Genomic DNA, 21,202 nt, shown 5'->3' on the forward strand with positions numbered 1-21,202 from the left:
AGCTCTACTGACAAGCCCACCCAATCTCACACATTTACAGACTGCTGTCGCCGTGCCTTCCAGCCTGGAGTGCATGACTAGTAGCAGCCGCGGCTACTTGGGGATCTGGAGGGTAGTGGGTTTGTGAACTGCCCCCTCTCTCATTCTGCTGCTTCTCCCTCAGGATGCGAGATTATAGGGTCGCGGAGGAGAGGAGGCTGCAGCCCAGCATGGCTGGGCAGCCACATGGCAGTGGCTTATTGGCAAGGAGCAGTTCGGCCTACGACCACACGGAAAGCAAACATGCTGACTACAGCACGGAGAAAAGAAAATGCCTGCGTTTGGTGGGCTTGGGTGGGAGGAGGGGAGAGAAGGGGGTGCTGGGGAGAGTGCCAAGCTGGGCTGTTGATGAAAGTGTGGGAAGATTCCAGGGGAGGCATTTTGCCAACTCAGAGGCAGTTGGGTTGATCCCCCCCCCCCTTTCTTCTGCTTAAATGAGAATTCCTGCTGGGTGGGGTAGGAGCAGAGCCAAGAAAGGAGTGATTTGCTGGGTGAGCATGGATGGTTGGACCTAGGAAGTATGTGTCTGCCCGCTGGGACCCAGGCCAGGGGAGGAAGGAGAAATGAAAGGAGAGGAACTGAGGGGCAACAGGAGTAAAAGAGAATAAAGGAAGAATGCAAGAGGAAATGTCCTATGAGGAGAAGGAGAGAAAAGGAAAGAGACAGCAGGTCACGTAGACAGAGAAGAGCCACGTTTCTGTGCTATAGAGCAGGCCTACCTACCTCCCAAATGTCAGCATAAAATAATGTTCACATGAAACAAGCAGTAAAAGACCACATGGTGCAGTATAAAGTTAAGCTACTGCTCCTACATTTTCCTGGTGGCTGTTAATTTCCATGGGAATGTATCTTTCCCAAATAGCAAATGTTGCCTTTTGGCTAAAACAGAACAAAGAAAATGCTATCACGGAAAGCCACATACTACTTCTAAAGATTAGGAGAATATGATTTAGAAGTAGTTTCTAAAATACAATGTAAAATACCAGAATCCTAAGTTGCTCTCTTGGCTTTTCTAATAAAATACTAGAAATATAAAGATTCTCCTGTCAGGAAATCTAGAGCAGGTAGAATTACTAATGTCGATGAAGTGAAACCCATTGTGAAGTGATGTCACTTTTAAAGCTTTCATTTTTTAATTATTTTAAATGTTTATTTTTGAGAGAAAGAACGTGAGCAGGGAGGGGCAGAGAGAGAGGGAGACACAGAATCTGAAGCAGGCTCCGGGTTCCAGGCTGTCAGCGCAGAGCCCGACACGGGGCTCGAACCCACACACCATGAGACAATGACCTGAGCCGAAGTCAGATGCTTAACTGACTGAGCCACCCAGGTGCCCCAACTGTCAAGCTTTATGAGGCCCCTATGTGGAGGCTTGCGAAGAGGTGAAAGATCATCAAGTGAAAGTCGCAATTTTTGTGATAATCCTGTAAGTTATATGAGGCCTAAGGACCAGAATCCCACTGGCTTCAATCTCCTACAGAGATGACAGCATATTTTGGCTTAGGACAGACTTGGTTACTGATTGATTACAAATGAAAGACCCCAAATCTTCCCTTTCACAGTTCTGAACCGAGACTTCAAGAGGTCTCGCAAACTTCCTTTCTCTCTCTTGGACCTCTGCCACCCCCACAGGGACAAGCCCGGGCAGCCTAAGAGAATCTGAGAGGTCACACGAAGGTCAACCTAGTGGTCCTAGACAAAGTCATTATAGACCAGACTCCAGACAGCTGATGCCCAAACAGGTAAGAAAACCCAGCTAAGACCAGCGGGGCAGCCGACCCAACTCACAGCTGATGACAAATGTACGCGCAAGCACTGCTGAGACCAGACAAGCTGCCCAAGTGACCCACAGACTCATGAGCGATAATAAATAAATGTTTTAAGCCACTGAGTTTGGGGATCTTTTCTTTACACGGCAACGGAAAACTGACACGATGACGCACAAACTGGAGACTCACCTGTGCATTCGTACTGCAGACCTTCCCCATAATAGCCCTTTTCACAGATGCACTCAAACTGCCCTGTGTGTGTCCCACATTTGCAGCTCGCCATTCGGTCACAGCAGTCTTTGCCGGCTTCACACAGATAGGAGCAATGAGACATATCCTCTTGAATAAAACTCCCAGAAGGCAGATCTATCAATGACATATGACAGAGGGTAATAAAAAACAAATTCGCCGATCAATGTTACATTCTCTAGTTACTAAAAGGTAGGTGCAAGCTGCAGAAAATATCTTTTCATATCCGTCTAATTCCCAGCTGCACCCCACTCCCACCCAGATATGAATGCGTGTTATTTGCACTAGCACAGGCTGGGAATTTGTTTCAGCCAGTTAAGTTATTTCAGTCTGGGACCTCATCATAAGTTCTTGGGGCCATGCAGGGTCAGGCAGAAATTAAGCACTTCAGCAAGGAATCTCCAGATGCAGCAGGAAGTACTGTAGTCCGTTCCATAGGTCACTTCCCTGGCTTCCACACAAGCAGTGTTCCACTGCCTCAATATGAGGTCAGGCAGCAGTAACGAGATTTCCAAAACGCTTTTTCAAAAAATAAATAAATAAAATGACAATCTCGATCGCTGCAAAAGGGTTTTGATTATGAGCTACTGACTTAAGAATAAATCCCGTAACTTCTATAGTTATTTGATAAAGACTTCACAACGCCACACAAGTTTAATAATAGAACCAGAATATGGCTTATTTCTCAATGTTAAGTAAGTTATCATGTTTTATGTGACGGGAGATCATACTCATTACGGGAGCCATGTTCTGAAGTGAGGCATGCTGGGAAGTCAATAATTCAGGCAGAGTTGTTCAGAAAGTGACTTAACTGGGTAAGGCAAGGTTGAATATGACCCACCCAGAAAGAATGGCCTAGAACCAGGCAAACAATAAGTTCCACTTACTCTGTTGAGCAAGTTCAAAAGTCTTAATCCAAATCCTAGAGGTAGGTCCATGGTGCTGGGCCCACACATAGTGATGGGCCCGTCATAGGAACTCGAATGCATGAGTTCTGGCAAGAAACATGCACTGTAATTGAATACCTGGAAATAAGATTGGTAATGGCCTCATTTATGGAACATCTGTCTCTATGCATTAAGACTCTGAACAATAAATACACAGGGGCAAAGTAAGGAGAAGACTCCAGCCCCAAGGGAAAGAGACCAGTACAATCAGGTACCCTATTAAAGCTCCATCTAACAGACTGTGGTGTAGGTTAAAGGTCTGCAACATGCACACTTAGTTCTGAGGCACTGGGCCATGGGATTATTTGGTGGTAGAGCAACTTAGGAGCAAGAAAGATCTAGCTACCAAGACTGGTACACTGGCATTCATGTCTGAGAGAGAGAGAAGTATACGTGTTATGGGAGGCAAGCTATTATTCTGCAAGCTATGTCTATGGAAGATGGCCAGAAAAACGGATGGTCTTGAGACCGAAAGTGGATCCAACCAAATTGAAAGTAGCTTCAGAGGACAGAGAGGCAGGGAAAATGATGCTCATTTCCTTCGATTTGACTATGTCTTTGCAATGGGAACAGGATTTTTTCTTACCAAATCCGGAAACTTGATCAGAGAATTATGCATTCTAGATATTTGTTTATTGTAATAAAAGTGACGCCTTCCAAAACTCTGTTGCAATACTGTAACCAAGAGAACACTCTGTCCCACCCAGCTTCTGGGGCAACTTGACATTAGGGTTCTAGAAGGCCCCAACGCTACAAGCAGAGGGATCACAGGACCGGAAATTAGTTCTCCACAACATAGCTAGTAACACCATGATTTCAGAATCCCATCTATTAACAGCCACCGTGCCTTCCCACTCAACATACCACTTTTCCATGAGAAAAGAAGAAACAAAGGAAGCCCCATAGTTACTGAACTTCCACCAAGTGACAGCACTATACTTGGTAAATTTTAAATATTTTATTTAATCCTCTTGACAAAACCATATGGTACACATTACAGTGTCTCCGTCTTAAAAGTAGAGGAAGTGAGGCTTGTAGACGTTAGATAAATTGCCTAAGGTAATAATAACAGTGGACGGTTAATGAGGGCTTTGGATAATAAGCCCTCAGTAACTTTTCTAATCACTTTATATGTATTAACCCATCTAATCCTTGTGACAATCCCATGGAATAGGTACTATTCTCATTCCCTATTCTATTAACAAGACACCTAAGGAATGTAAAAGCTAAATAATTTGCCAAAAGTCACACAGCAAGCAGGTGACTAAGATTTTTTTGTTGTATCCATAGCTAGTCTGAGACCCTGTTCTAAACGCTTCCCTTGGAACTCTGATAGGGCTGATCTGTCGTTATGTACATCACTAACTGCTTGAAACCTCGTGTGGCCCGATTTGTCCATCAAACCAAATCTTCCACATGGATACCTGCAAGGATCAAGCCTCACCTGCTGCATGGCTTTGGTCTGAGGCTGGATCTCCTCTAATTTCCTCCCAATCTACACTTTCTCTTGTGGCTTACCAAGATACATGCCCATATTATGCCTGGAAGTTCATCTAATCTAAATCATATAACTACACATCCCTACAAATAGTGTATAAAGAACTCTAATGGTGGAGTTACTGATTTTATTCCTTGTTGGGATAATGTTCTTGAACTTCTACATAAGCATTATGTGTCTTCAGTCAGTCAAGAAGTATGTGCTAGTATTTATTGTCCCTATATCTTCATGTGTATTTCTGGAAACATTCTGGTGAGATTCACTATGCATGTCTCTGAATGTTTACTTCGGCTTTCCAGATAGCTGTAAATGAGATCTAAGTCAAGGCTTCCCACTCTGTGTGTGGCCTTAAAACACACCTAAATTCATTCCATCAATTCTAACAGTTCCTAGGTGGGAGCATTATGGATATTCTAGTGAAAATCCATCACAACTGTTAAAAAACAAAACAGAACAAAAACCCCAAATATTCTTCTTGCAAATCAGACTGTCATTTCTATTTATGAAGTTCAACACAGCTCACAAAACACCAAGGATACATGGGCATCATGCTCAGTGAAGACATCACAGGGTCTGGTATGACCCTCCAATGGGTTTCAAGCAGTAAAAGTGAAGGAACCACCCCCCCCCCCTTAATTGCATCATGTTATGCCACTGGGTTTCCATTACCTTCATGCAATGCCCGGCGAGCTAAAGCCTCAAATTCTTCAAAACTGTGCAGCAGGTAGCAGTGCTCCTCCTTTGGGGTGGAAGCCATGTCATTCAGTTCTCGAATGTTCCCTTGCCATATGCCAAAAGTGAAGATCTCCACTCCAAAATCTCGCAGAGATGCTGCAATTGGCCTGGGATCTCCCCCATTGGAATATCCATCAGTAATGAGGAATATAACTTTTGTTGAGTTTTCTCTAGAGTGACGAAGAATTTGCTGTAATGAAACAAAGTTAGCGTGAGTTTGTATGGTGTTGGCCTACTACATGCTTCCTTTCTTACGTAAAACAGTATTTGTGAGGATCATCAGCATGTCGCAAGAGTGAGGACAAACACTGATCAATGAGAGTAAGACAGAAACAGGCAGACTAGGGCCTACCACGGTCTCCGCACAGACCCACAAAAACCTTAAAAGCACTTAAAAGATATCATTAACAGCAGCAGCAGCAGCATTATCATCAACAAATATTTGTGGAATTCTTATGGATTTCCAGGCTCTCAAAACAGGAACCAAATCTGAGTCCTACATATCTATTTCCAAGTACATCAAGTACATCCAGCTAGCTGCCCATCTATCCACTTAGCTGAACCCCCTCGTGATCATATATCAAAAGCCTGATTAGATGCAAATTTAATAGAAAATGTCTCTTCCAGAGTTAACAATGGCCAACCTACTTCCCATGTTTGTTTTTCCACTGCTCCTCCAAAGCTGTAGAACTGATTCAATCCTTCATCTTTTCGGGACCACCCAGTATTAGCACAAAATCAGCTGGTTTTGGTGGTGTCCTATCTTTATGAGAAAATACTGATTTATTCAATATAACACTTGGGCTTTATTGTTTTAGGGCAAGTGAGTTATGCTTTATAATGTTATTATGCTATCCTTCCTCTACAGAAAGAAGAGAAAAAAATGAAACCTTTTTTCAAAAAAGGCATCTAATGGGGCACCTGGGTGGCTCAGTCGGTTTGGCATCCAACTTTGGCTCAGGTCATGATCTCACGGTTCATGAGTTCAAGCCCTGTATTGGGCTCTGTGCTGACAGCTCAGAGCTTGAAGTCTGCCTTAGGTTCTGTGTCTCCCTCTCTCTGCCCCTTCCCTCCTCTCTCTCTCTCTCTCAAAAATAAACAAACATTTAAAAAAAGGCATCTAGGGGCGCCTGGGTGGCTCAGTCGGTTAAGCGTCCAACTTTGGCTCAGGTCATGATCTCGTAGTTTGTGGTTTGAGCCCCGCATCTGGCTCTGTGCTGAAAGCTTTGAGCCTGGAGCCTGCTTTGGATTCTGTGACTCCCTCTCTCTCTGCCCCTCCCCTGCTCACACTCTGTCTCTATCTCTCAAAAATAAATAAACATTTTAAAAAAATTGTTTTTAATTAAAAAAAATTTTTTTAAAAAGGCATCTATTTATTGCCACTGATGCACAATAACATCAATGTGTAAAAGCACGAGGAATCCAGTGGTCACTCTGGCATTATAATGAAATTTACTGTTATTGCTTTTTACCAGAAATGGGTAGGAAAGGAAAAGAAGTGGCAGGGTGTATTTTCTGGCAAGCTCTTAGAAAGAAGACCTCAATGTCTATTAGGCAATAATTCAAGTACAGTCTGGAGGTAGTGAGGAAGAGCAACAATTATACCCTATGTTTTGTAAAGTTCAAAGGGGATGATATGATTAAAAACTCACTCATTCACTGCCTCAATTCACTTCAAGGGGCAGACTTCAGCTCTAAGCTCCAGACTCTCTCAGCTAATAAGATCCATGTCTTCATCAGTATATAATTCATAGCTATTGATTCTAATTTAATAACTCTTAGCAAATTTTATTCCTGTTTGTGAGCTAAAGATAAAGCTGTTAAACCTGAATTTAAAGACAATCAAGTGAAGGGCGCCTGTATGGCTCAGCTGGTGGAGCATGTGACTCTTGATCTTGGAATTGTGAGTTCGAGCCCCCACGTTGGGTGTAGAGATTACTTAAAAATAAAATCTTTTTTTTTTTAAAAGACAAATTAAAAATGACTTTGGAAACATCTGGAAAGGCAGCAATTTGAGAAGAAGGATTCAAACATGTCACCCCCTTCTCTCAAAAGCCTACTACTACTAAAGACAAAAAGAATTAAACCAGCCTAAAGAAGCTCCTTCTGGCCAAAGGGCAATTTGAGTACCAGTGAAAGTAATAACTGAAATGAATTTAAATGCATCATATATATTTACATTTTATCATAAACATTTACCTTTAAATGTGTATAAACATTTATATTTTCAGTTAGTACACACCCGAGGTGAAAAGCCCTATCGATATAAACAATAATTGGAATGGACTGAAATACACACACACACACACACACACACACACACACACACACAGAGGCGCTTTTTTCATTCAGTACCACCTCTGGGGGGAAATCCAATGATTTGTTACAGGTGGCATGAAATGAGATATTATTTTATTTGTCTTTAAAAATAGACATCAGGACTCAAAGGGTAACTCCTACTTCCAGCACTCTGAGACGTGGCAACTTGTGCTTACACTGGCCTTGCTCTTAACCACATGATAAACTCTCTCTTTCTGAGTTGTTCCCCTCTGAAATCATAACCTAACCTCCGCAGACACGCTGCTAAGCTTTTGCTCATTTCCATTACTCTCTCTTTTAGGAGACCATGGAGCAAACCAGAAGCAAGACCCTAAGGAAGTGAGAACTGGTGCAGAAAGAAGAGAGAAAACAAGCAAATTGTCTTTTTCGGTCTGGTATTCTCGACAGTGTCTGGCACAGAGTATGGGTTCATAAATATCTACTCAATGAATGGATCCAAGAATGGATGGGTGAATAGACGGAAGGATGCCCTGAACACAGTTACTTGAATGAGCTGGTCTTGAGGGAGCAGTAGGAACATATAGAATGTCTGTGTGCCCTCGCGTACTTCATTTTGCAGAGTTCTGTACAAAAAAGATAAAGTTTCTTTTTGTGCCTTTACTGTCCTTCTGACATAAACAAATACTATTTTGTAATATTAATTTTAGCTCATGTCGGTAATATTCCTTAACATTCAGGTTAGGATTTAGGGATTTAGCAGACATTTCTTGCAGTACGATTCATTACGTGCAAGACACATTAAGCTGTAATTCTATTTTTCTTCTCTTCTTGCAGGGAACTGGGAAGTATTTACAGGAACCATTATATCTGTTGGCAGGACAATATATTAAGCTTAAAACAGTCAGGAGAATAGCAGGACTACTAGTCCAAGCAAAGAATTACACAAGATCTGGGTTTGGAATGCACTTTAAAAGACAGAGGAGGAGTGGATGATTTACTGAAAATATTTTGTCCCCTTCCCCCAATCTTTCTGCTCCATCATACTTGAATAAAAACATAATTCAATAAAAACATTTTCATCCCACAGATCTAAGAAATAAATAGATCTTTGGTAATGTTTGTGGAATGTCGTAGAGGCCTAGCACTCGATTCTCCTTCTGGTGTTCCTGAAATCGTTTACATCATCTGCTATCCTTTAATAAGGCATTTAAGAAATAGAATTTTTTTTTTTTTTGCTCCAGAATACGGAATGAGGCAAGCCCTTTGCTGCCAAAGAAAAACTCGACACGGGCTTTGTACGGCCAAAGGTTATCACCATCTGTATTGTATCAAGCCTCTGATTAGCTTGTATAAATATCTGGCAGGGAAGGAAGCTCCCCTTGTCCAGCAAAAGTCATTAAAATGATAAAAATGCAGGGTTGTGTAACATTGTTCTAACACCCGAGATTCATCACCATTACACAAGACTGCAACGCCACCCCTACCCCCTAAGGCAGGCCACAAGGGAACTGTTTGGAAAGATACTCTTGAAAGGAAAGGAGAAGTCACAACAAATCTGACGTGGCGACAATACTTGCCCTTGGCCTCCATTAATTAAAAGACATGTCAGTAGAATACCAACTGACGCACAGCCCTGCGGTTGTGGCCCAACCTAACTGCGGAGACCAACGAGAGAAGCTCAGAAGTCACCCCTGAAAGACGCGGACTGGAATCCATGCCTGGCGTGACTCTCTCGGGACCGCTCTCAGTCAGCGAGCAGGAAGTTAGTAAATACTGTCAGTGTTTCAACTGGTTTTGCACATGTATTTTTTTTCCTCGTTAGGAAACATTAAAGACAAACAAGACACTGGAAGCTACTTATAACACTGTCCTCATCCTTCACAATCTAAGATTTCACCAAGCTTCATCTGTTAGGTACTTCATATTTTTAATCTGAAGATTCAAATATTCTTCAATTCAAGGAATGCTTACTGTTCTGCATCTTTGAATAACATCTCTGGGGAAAGAGGTTATTGTCTGTTGGCTCGTCATTTTCTGGACTTCATAGATTTTATCCTGGTTTTTTTTTCCCCCACTTTTATCTCATCTTCTTGCCCTTCTGAATTTGGTGGAAATGTCTGAAGTTTTTCTTCCCTATCACCTTTTGTGCCGGATGCACGATTGTGTCTCCTCCTTTGCATTTCTGACTAAGAACTGATGCTGGCCTCGCATTTTATTTTTCTTGTGACGATATTTCTTCCTCTTGCACATTCTCTCTTTGTTCCTTGCAGCTTCTCGGCCACTTTTGTTTTCATTTCAGTCTGTTGTCTATTCCCTCATTTCTCATCTTATTTCAGTGTTTTATTTACTCAAGTTCATGGAACAAACGCTTTCTAGGATTTGGTTCTGCTCTGTGTAGTGAATTCTTGTGCTTTATCTGTATCTTATATTCTATCTTTATTTTATTTAGCAGAAGCCTTTCAAAGAAGCCAGGTAGAGAGGGGTTCTACTGGATAGTGCAGGTCAAGATAGATATAACCTCATCCCAGGAGGAAAAGTTACCAAAATCCAAGAGCAGGCCCACTGAAATCTTCCGTAATATTTTTTAATGTTTATTTATATTTGAGAGAGAGAGAGAGAGAGAGTGTGTGTGTGTGCAAGTGGGTGGGGGTGCAGAGAGGAGACAGAGACAGAATCTGAAGCAGGCTCCAGGCTCCGAGCTGTCAGCACAGAGCCCAACAGGGACTCACACTCACAAACCACGAGATCATGACCTGAGCCGAAGTCAGATGCTTACCTGACTGAGCCACCCAGGCGCCCCTAGCCAAAGATGTTTTTAATTATAAAATTGTAGGGGTGCCTTAAGAAATAAGCATGGATACACAGAAAAATTGATTGCGAAGGATGTGTATCCCAAAATAATTTGCAATATAAAGAAATAGAAAGAGTATAAAATTCCAACAATAGGTACAGGTTAAATAAATTACAGGGCAACCATGAATGATCCTTACAATGCTACTGTTGTGTAATAACAAATTTTAAAACTAGGCAACCACATACAAGGATTTCATTACATTACCTGTGCATGTATGTGCACATGTACTATATGTATGGGCATGTATGTATTAGTATGTTTGAAAGTATATACATCCAAATGTTGACTGTCTCTGGCAGTATATTTAGGAAGTTTTACTGACTCCTATTCTGTAGTGTTATATCATTTCTAACTTTTTACTTTTTCTTCTCTAGTCTTTCCCTGGGGAATGTCATGTGAACTCAGAACTTTGAATCTCACCTATAGATAATGACTCCTAAATAAAACTATGTCAAATTGAACTCTTTAACTCTCAAAGTGAGGTTCCATTGGCCCAGTGGACACCTCTGCCTGAATGTTTTATAGTACTCCCAAACTCAACCTATCCTCTCCGTGCAACCTATCCTCTCCTTTCTCCTGTTTTCAAGATACATGAAACGTGGCACCAGAAACTATCCCATAAACGTGGCACCAGAAACTCTACAAGTCTGTATCCAAGAGCAATTATGATGCCTCCTTTCTGATCTATCGCCTTTAGTAATCCATCTAGACCTATACCTTTCACCTCTGAAATATCTCCCGACCTTGAAATCCTATTGCCCTAGCCTTGGTTCAGGTACTTCTGTCTGGATTATTGAAAAGCAAGAGGTGTTTTCAGCATCTCTTGCTGAAATTGCTCCTTTCAAGTTCATCTTCTGACCTACCATCAAGGCTATCATTCTAAAATATTGATCGAATCATGTTTTAAGGCTTTCATTATTTTCCCTGTCTCTGAAGTTTAAATTTCTTTACATGTCCTTAGACAACTCAGCCCTAAATAATACTACCAGCCACATCCCTTGTCACACCCCATCTCCAGCCTACTTCCCCAACCTACCTCTTATATTATGTCCTCACCACACAGGTCTATTTGAAGCTTTTGGAACATACCATTCTTTCCTTATGTTTGCTCTACTTGAAGTTTTTAACAAATCTTTCTCATCTCCTAATGTCTATATCTTCATCAATCCTTCAAAATCCAGATCGAAGTTCACCTTCTCTTTGAAACTTTCCCCAAGTCTTCTGCTGTACAGAAAATATTAAGTCAATTCAACCATCCCACAGCACGCCATTACACTAACCCCATCAAAATTATAGGTAACTTGTCTGGCTACACCCTTAAGCTAACTGCAAGATTCTCTATGGCAAAGACTGATTCTTACATTTCCACTCTGTTGATGATCACAAAAGGGCTATGCAACCAGGAGATGAAAAAAAAATCAATAAACAAATGCCTTAATTTTCACTAGCTACACGTTTAACACGCAGAATAAATGAGTAAGTTCTAAGCCAAACGCTACTGTTACAGTAAATCCTTTTCTGTTAATTGTGACATGAAAACTCTTATAAAGATTACGCTTAAACTTATTTCACCAAATCCGTGCAGAGCCTCTATTATATATGAGGCACTGTGCCAGGGTTTTTAATTGTACTATTTGATGATACAATAGAACCATTAACTAAAAAGAAGCCCAAACTAAAACAATGACAAAAGTATACCTGGCAAGAGTATCCTGCAGTAACTGAGTTTTCCTATTTATATTACAATACCAAATAAATCATATTTAGGTATTTAATATGTCTCATTTATTTTAAGTATTTACTCAGGCTTCACAGACTGAAATTCTAGCATGAAAAGAAAATCTTGGCTCAAATAACATTTAGGCTATTTGTTACAGTCTAGCCAGATCACAGAAGAGCCAGAGGGTCAAAAAGAACTTAATCTCAGATTTATGGTCATAGAATTTTTCCACCCACATACATGTTTTTGTTATTAAACATGGACACAAATCATTTTCAAATGGACCCATAGGGACAGTACATCACATTGGGAAATGGTGTGCACAGGAGTTGATGAGTAGAAGACTCAATCCAGACTATAAAAAACAACAGAATAAATAGGCAAAAGCCCAAACAGATTTCCAATAATGCTGAATTCCATCCACTATCCATTCTATAGACACACAAGGAATAAAGAAAATGAAGAAAAGTCAAGTCATCAGAATCCAAATAAAAATGAAAGAGGGCTAAATGACTTTGAATGGTTACCCTTGAATTAAAGGTATTACTCGATGATCAAGAAAAAATGAAATCTTGCCCTTGCAACAACATGGCTGGAACTAGAGTGTATTATGCTAAGTGAAATAAGTCACTCAGAGAAAGACAAGTATCATATGATTTCACTCATACGTGGAATTTAAGAAACAAAACAAATGAACATAGGGGAAAGGAAGGAAAAATAAGATAAAAACAGAAAGGGAGACAAAACGTAAGAAACTCTTAAATACAGAGAACAAACTGAGGGTTGCTGGAGGGGGGGTGGGGGGGATGGGCTAAATGAGGGATGGGCATTAAGGAGGGCTCTTGTTGGGATGAGTCACTGGGTTCTACTCCTGAAACCAATACTACACTATATGTTAACTAACTTGATTTAAATTTAAAATTTTTTAAATGTTTATTTATTTTTGAAAGAGAGATAGAGTGCGAGCGGGGGAGGAGCAGAGAGAGACTGGGAGACACAGATCCCAAGCAGGCTCCAGGCTCTGAGCTGTCAGCACAGAGCCTGACGAGGGGCTCAGACTCACAAACCGTGAGATCATGACCTGAGCCAAAGTCAGACACTCAACTGACTGAGTCACCCAGGCGCCCCTAATTTAAATTTTAAAAACAGCTATTTGCACAGTTTCAAGATAAAAATTTAGGGAAGGATGTCTTAACCACACTTGGTTGTCAGTAAAAACTGGATATCCACTTTATTAGCTTCAACAAAATGGGAATTTATTGGAAACAGAGAGGACTATCCCTCCAAACCCAAGAGCAGGGAGAAGAACTGGGCCTCAAGAGGACCAACCAAGCTACAGGAACCAGTGGCTACTCCCTTCAGCCTTCCATCTGTTTGCCTGTTTGCTTCTGCGGCCTCGCTGTGTCTTGTCTCAGTTTCTGTCAACACATCCTCACTCACTCCTAACATTGATGGCATTCCTCTGGTTCTCTGTGCACAGTCTTAACTTTATATTCCCTACCTACTGGCAAAAAAAACAACAACAACAAAAACTATGCTCTCAGAGCTCTTTGTCCCCTCTTCTAAATTCCTAGGAGAAAAAATATAAATGATCCATCTCAACCTCTAGATTGCACACCACCCCCCCCCCCCAACACAAACAGAAAAGGATTGCCTCTCTAGGCTGGGCAAAGGACTGACGATGTGTGTGGTTCTCAGTGAAAATGGTTGCTGATGGACAGGGACTACAGAAGAAATGAGCTTCAAGGAGAAGAAAGAATTGAATCCTATGCTTGGATTTATCCAGTAGAAAAATAGTTGCAAAAGCGTATCAGAGCAAATTCTCTTTCTAGAAAAGCACAAAATGCCAGGAAATGATGTAGAGATTTGGGAGAAGTCAACTGTAAACATTTTCCTCAGAAAGGAGAAAAATCTTCTTTAGGATTCAAAGCTGTCAGCAAAGAAACACTGTCTTACTAGGTATATTAATAGTAACTATGAGGGAAAAATTTATCAGGAGCTTAGAATATATAAAAGACACGGAGAATCTAACCATTATGTGGCAAACACTTGGGCTTCAGGAACAACCTTACTTTTCAAAAAGCCAGATATGCTTCAAATCAAATGTACTGACACGTGGGAATTCACAGGGAGCAGAGGCTGAGGGGAAACTTCAAGTTCATGAACCTACCGTGTATTTCATTTGTTACCGTTATCCAAAATTTATCAAAAAAACACTTTTAATTGGGACATTTATTAGCATTCCAAATAAATGACATTTTCATTTTTCTTTTTTTTGTTTGTTTTGTGTTTTAGTTTATATAAATGACCGCATCAATTACCATTCTAGGGCAAAAGATTCTGTGTTTCATAGCTTAAGAAAACCCGAAGTTAAACCCAAATAATTTAAGGTTGCATAAATTAAAAGATTCATTGTATCTATATACTTAAATAATCAATGACTCAAAGTAATATTTACGTATGTAAGTGTTCGAAGGTGTTGACTTTTACTTTTTAAAGTTTATTTATTTATTCTGAGGGGCATGAGGACAGATTGAGAGGGAGAGAGAGAATCCCAAGCAGGTTTTGTGCTGTTGGCACAGAGCCTGACATGGGGCTCAATCTCAGGAACCGTGAGATTATGACCTGAGCTGAAATCAAGAGTCAGACAATTAACCTGCTGAGCCACCCAGGTGCCCGAAAAGATGTTGACTTTTAAAATTACTTTGAGAAAAATATACTCTGGTGGAATAGCCAACTTCTTTTTTTAATGTTTTTGAGACCGAGAGAGAGAGAGAGAGAGAGAGAGAGACAAAGTGCAAGCAGGGGAGGGGCAGAAAGAGAGAGGGAGACACAGAATCTGAAGCAGTCTCTAGGCTCTGAGCTGTCAGCACAGAGCCCAATGCAGGGCTCAAACTCATGAACTGTGAGATCGTGACCTGAGCTGAAGGTGGACGCTTAACCAACTGAGCCAACCAGGCACCAACTCTTATAATTTAATTTTAGCCAACTCTTATCATTTAATCACATGCTTACAACAGTGACAGTTTTCCCTAAATATGCACTGGATACATAAGTAAGTCTAGTTCATTACCTAAAGGATTTGAAAAAAGATTTTTCTAAACACTGATGATCATGGAGCTGATTGCTAAAGTGAGCATTCTTTCTACCTGAAGAAACTACTAGAAGAGTCATAGGGAGATTTCTTTTCTTTTGTGAAACGGGATGGCGTATGGAAACAAACAAACAAACACACAAACAAACAAGGAATATTATGATGCAGGGGGGAACACTGTGTATCCCAGATTGGGACATACGGAATTTAGTTGGAAGACCAAATTTTATATGGAGGTTTGGCATAAACATTTATAAACTTAAGTTTAGGCTGTATGGTAATTTGATAAAGGGACTAGATGTACCTAGGATTGGAAACGTGAATTCTCTTTGAGTCATATTTTTAGTTTAGTGGAGAGTGTGAGGTTGAGTACTGACCATGGATTACAGAAACCTAAGAATTCATTCAGGAAACTACATAAATGAAGAGGACAGACACAGATGTGTTGCAAATAGAAGATGATCTTTCACTTCCTTGGTCTCTGCAATGGTTGGTAGACACATCAGTTAAGGCACACAAAACGGGAGGTGCTAGCCAATCAAAGTATACTGTATACAAATGGCACATGAGAGACAATTCCCTGGGCTGAACGGGGGTCAGAGGGGTGGTGGGGGGGGGTCAAGGTGATCACTTGGGACTACCAGATAGTGAGAGAGCATCCATTCAAATGACAGTCTCCAAATGCTCACTCCTCTTGGTTCTGCATCTGCTCCATGTGGCCTTCTGCTCCATCACCCATATACCTAGGGCCCGTCATGGCTGCCCTCCCTGCCTCGTGTCTTCGCAATGAACTTCAACGATAAGTATGTATCCGGGGGCCTTGTACCTACTAGATCTTCTGACAGTACAGCACAGGGTAGTACTACACGGTGGTTAAGAACTTAGACCTTGGTTGGAAAACCTCCAAAAGCATGGAGGTTAAAGAACACCCTACTAAAGAATGAGTGGGTCAACCAGGCAATTAGAGAAGAAATTAAAAAATATATGGAAACAAACGAAAATGAAAATACAACAATCCAAACGCTTTGGGACGCAGCGAAGGCAGTCCTGAGAGGAAAATACATTGCAATCCAGGCCTATCTCAAGAAACAAGAAAAATCCCAAATACAAAATCTAACAGCACACCTAAAGGAAATAGAAGCAGAACAGCAAAGGCAGCCTAAACCCAGCAGAAGAAGAGAAACAATAAAGATCAGAGCAGAAATAAACAATATAGAATCTAAAAAAACTGTAGAGCAGATCAAAGAACTTAGACCTTGGCTCCGACTGCCCAGATGTGTATTCTAATACCTGGACTTACTAGCAGTATAACTTTGGTCAAGTTACTTACATTCTCTGTGCCTCAGTTTCCTCATCTGTACTTAGGGGATAATAATACTAGCCTACAGGGGGAGATTTTTCTGTTGTGAGGATTTACTGAATTCATACAGGGGAAGTACTTAGCATGGTACCTGATAAGCACTGATTGATTACTCATCACCATTATCATGATGAGTAAAAGAAACTGCTAGCACATTGCCGGGATGTCTGTCAAGCAGATAAACCATACAATGGAACCAACATTTTGTCCAAAGCTGTGAATGAAAACAAGTAATCGTATTTGTAGGAGCTGACAAAGTGCGTCAGGGGATTTAGGAGAATTATTATTCTGTAACCAAGGACCACATAACCCTACCTGAGCCAAGAAGAAGGTGATAATGCTTTGGGCAGAAGACCAGAAAAAATAACAACCTGACTTTTGCAGTTACTGAGGATGATACTGCAAGGTTGGTAAAGGGCAGCGTGGACATCGACACGGAGGGAGGATGTGAATTCACAACGCAGAGGCCTGCAGATTCCCTTCTGAACTCACGGCATGGAGTTCTCCACAGAGGTGCTGTGGGGTTTGCCCCCCTTGATCAGATTTAGGGTGGGTGTGCGGGCGGGGAGGTAGGGATTCACACTTGCCTAAGATTCTATTCAACAGTTTATGTCGCTCCCTTGGGAAAGTGGTCTGAAGGGTAAATTTGCTAAAATTATTATAATCCATCATTTCAAAAGTCAAGCATCCCCTAAATGGTTCTCTGAGAAGATGTCCTAACTATCCTCATTTTAGTTTGAAATCAGAGCAAAGTACTACCCTTGATATACTAAAATTTAAAATGCTAAACAGACTAAGGTATGTCTTTTCCGGAACGCCAGGGTTATAACGAATGTTGTTTGCTAGGTCGTGGAGCATAGATGAAAATCACGTAAGATGTAATTTTTGTCCTCCACAAGTAGAGGGGAGACAGGCATCACACGACAAGTGCTATTTGCCACACTTCCCTGTAATTTCCTTAATCAGATACGTCCTCACAGTGTTTCTCCACATTTTGGGAACATGGCAAATGAGTGAATGCAGATTACTCTGCAAATCCCTGCAAGGTTCTCTGTTGCTGGGACTTCATCAATCTCTGCCTGGTAAATTCTGATAATGGGTCTTACGCTTTGAAGGGGTAGGAGAAAATGGAAATTTCGAAAGAGCAAAATGTGAAAAGAAATAAAGAAAAAGATGTTGGCGCTTTCTGGGTTTGTGGACCACCAGACGCTCTGTGCTTTGGAGACTTCCGCACCTTTACTCAGATCCAGCTCCCAGGAGGGCACTCCACAACTTACTACTGGAGATGTCTTGCTTAATGGGCAACCAAGTGACTCAGTTCCAGATACTTTCTGTGGTTGTCCTTCACCCGTGGAAAAGTCACACCTCTTGGCTTTACAAAGTGCTACTAGGGCAGGCCGTTCCTCTGAGCCCCCTTTCTGCCTGCAACAGCGGACCTTGTCCAACCCTCCCTGTTCCCGTATCTCAGACTTCCAACTGCCAGCATCTGTATCTCTTCATCTGAGGGCTTGTTTTGGTGCCTGGAGACCACTCTGCCCACTCACAGGGGAGGTGACAGTGGCAGAGAATTGACACCCTCCAGAGAGCAAATCTCGACAGCGACAGATGAGACTAGGTCTATAAATGCCACAGATCCCTCTCAGGTGTGGTCATTCTAAAGCCTGAACTCTACAGTGCCCCCCACCCCTGGTACAGTTAACCACTCTTAGCTTTTCTGCTGTTGGTTCCCTTCCCTGTCTCATGTCCTCAGTGTTTAGTTAGGATCACCTCCCAAACAAGCAACTGGCACTTGAATCCTCATCTCAGGTTCTGCTTCTGGCAAACCCAAAACTGAGACATTGGCCGTTGTCTCTGGCTTGCTTCTTCTCCATTACACAGGCACGGGGACAAATGAAAGCTTCTGCCCAAGGACATTTCCAACCAGTATATAGAATGCCCGTCTCTTCTTTGCTAAGTTGCTGGAAAGGAAAGAACTGCACAAAGGACAGAAGAGATCAGCTTTCAGTACGAACGCTGCTCTCCCCCAGCGTCCCAATGGCTGCTCTATTTCACTGTTTATCTCTTGCTCCCAAATTCTCTGTCCGGTGGTACAGACTAGAGTCGGATGCTGGGCAGGAGGTGAGGGGGATTGAGTTTATAGGGTCTGTGCTGCACAGTCTGTGAACTCTGAGCGAATAAATCACTTTCGGTTATTGGTGGCTCTAAAATGTGGAATGCTCAGTGTTCTTTCGTTTAAGCCGTGGGTCCTGGTGCAAAATCTGGGGCAACAGAGAGTCCCACATAACATCCTGTTGCAGATGAGTATTTAAAACACAGATTTTTACTACTGACCAGATACACAAAGCCTAAACTTTGGTATCTTTATTGCTAGAAAAGTCCAACAACAACGGTCTCAAATGATGACTTTTGAAGCACCATTTAAAAGCCAAGCACACATATTTTGAAGGAAATTGTGACTAAAAAAAGAGCAATCTTGGCTAGAAAGAGTAATGTGAAAAACATAAACAAAAATTGCTTCGCTTCTTTCAGAGTGAATTTCAGGTTCAATTGGAAAGGTGAAGCCTATAAAACAGGATTAAAATGATGAGGCTTTACTTGCAGATATGATTCAACTGGCGTAGGTCAAAATATGTAAGCCAAGTTGAAAGAAATGCCAGGATCAAAATACACTATCAAACAACACCTCTGAATGTGCCTGAATGTTCTCCATCAACAACAGCAGGCACACAGACGGTCTTTTACTGCACAGGACAAAAAAAAAAAAAAAAAAAGAAAAACTCACAATAAAAAATGAAGCGTGAGAGCTACGGAAAGAGAATGAATTGTGGGAAACGGGTCCTTTGAGGCAACCATTTCATTTACATGTGATAACATTAGAGGGTTACAGGCTTTCTTCCCTGAGAATGTTCTTTGATGAGCATTACCAGTAAGGATGAGAGATGCTGACAGAGCAGCGGGCACGGCGTCCCTCCCGGTGTGTGACAAGACAGAGGAAGGCCACATTCTCCCGACCTCTCAGAGAGGTGATGGAGGCAGTTATTTCCACCATCCACAGCCTCAACACCCTGCGCTGTGTCACCTCATGGCCAGCTGTCCGGGCTCATCTCCTCAGCGAATAACTGAAGGCAGCTTGCCAAGCAGTGAAAAAACCACTGTCATCTGTGTGCACAGTTGTGTGGGAATCTGGGTTCTCAAGAGCCAGTGTGGCACCAGGAGGGAGGAGAAGGACAGCTGGGGTGGGGTGACAGCGTCTGAAGGGTCAGTGCTTTCAACCCAGTATGATTCTCCAGTCCTAACAGACTCAGTGCTACAGTACTTGGCATCAGGCGAAAATAAGACTAGAATTATACCATTTTAGTTTCTTGATAATTAGCTAAAGCGCCTTTCATTTCATATGGCAGAGCTATGCTGCAGGATAGAACACCATATTCTCCTGAATATTTAAGAGAAAAGCTGAGCCATAAAAGGACTTTCATACTTGAGACCGATCCCTTCAGGCTATGCCTCCAATGCCCCCAAGGTACGTCTTCAATCACCTGTGCCCAGGTAGACATTGAGATTTTACTTCCTGTTATATAATACATGTTCATTGTAACTACTTTTTCAAAGGCAGTAGAAATAATATAATTCCTATAGATAACTACTGTTAACATTCAAAAATTTTTCTTCCCAGTTTTTTTTTCTATGTTATAAATGCAGTTCTATGTACTGATGCTAAACACACACACAGAGTTCCAGCTCATTTAATATGCTATTTGGCCAATGTATTACATCATTAGGTGGTTTTCAAAAATGTGATTTTATTGACTATGAGACATTTCACTGTGGATAGGATATTTGATTAAATTGTCTTGAGTTGTGGGAACTTGGTGGTTGCTGCCTCCAGTTTCTGTGTGGGGTGGCAGCCATTACAGTTACCCTCTGCCCCCCCCCCCCCACACACACACCACTTCTCACTCTTCTCCTGAGGAAGAGGGTTTCCCCAGCCCCTCTCTGCCTCCTTCTCTTTGGCCTCTGGCTGTCAGGAAACAGCTAGGTTTTACAGGGGCAAGCTCCCATGTGCCCAGAACTGTCTTTCCTGGGGAGGCAAGTCAATCTAATTTCAAGATTCAGTATTAGAAAGCTGTGCACCTAAGCCACATTCTCCATTAGCAGGAGACAAGGACATGTTTGATTCTCCACCTGCCTTTTCCGTTGCATTGTAATGCAACTGATTTGGAACTCAAGAGAGGTGAAGAAAAGTATAATTTACTGAACCTTCCCAAACCACAGCCAAACTGTTTCTAAATTTTCCCTATTCCAAGTAATGCTGGGACGAATATCCTTTTAGAGGAATCTTTCACTATGTCTTGGGTTATTATTTTCTAAGAAACTCCTTGACTGGTAATTACTTAGTTTTAAGATATTTACTTTGAAGACCTGTAAACATACTGACAATTTATCCTACTGCTCTGGAAACATGCTACCATGTTTTAAACACACAGATGTATTGTGAATGCTCTCCATTGGGAGGAAGATCTTGAAGATGTAAGAAAGAAGGGGAAATACTTGTTGGGAGGTCTTCCTTGGCTGAGGGAAGAGACCCTTACTCTAATACGTATAAGGAAGCATTGATGCACGCGGCATTTGTGGAACTAGAGGAACTAGTGAAAATTTGAAA

At 41.6% G+C, this 21,202-nt stretch overlaps 1 protein-coding gene across 4 annotated transcripts in view; it reads right to left on the reverse strand.

Annotated features, from left to right (window-relative positions):
* SVEP1 (sushi, von Willebrand factor type A, EGF and pentraxin domain containing 1) overlaps positions 1-21,202 on the reverse strand; it is a 351,417-nt gene that overhangs the window by 166,594 nt on the left and 163,621 nt on the right. For all 4 annotated transcript variants that reach the window (XM_045043475.1, XM_023242560.2, XM_011288665.3 and 1 more), the window contains 2 exons: positions 5,169-5,424; positions 1,995-2,171 (listed from right to left, as the gene is read on the reverse strand). In XM_045043475.1, the coding sequence (XP_044899410.1) occupies positions 1,995-2,171; positions 5,169-5,256 (265 nt within the window). In that variant the 5' untranslated portion in view covers positions 5,257-5,424. The remainder of the gene's footprint in view (positions 1-1,994; positions 2,172-5,168; positions 5,425-21,202) is intronic.

The sequence above is a fragment of the Felis catus genome, chromosome D4 (genome assembly GCF_018350175.1).
Source record: "Felis catus isolate Fca126 chromosome D4, F.catus_Fca126_mat1.0, whole genome shotgun sequence".
Classification (NCBI taxonomy): domain Eukaryota; kingdom Metazoa; phylum Chordata; class Mammalia; order Carnivora; family Felidae; genus Felis; species Felis catus.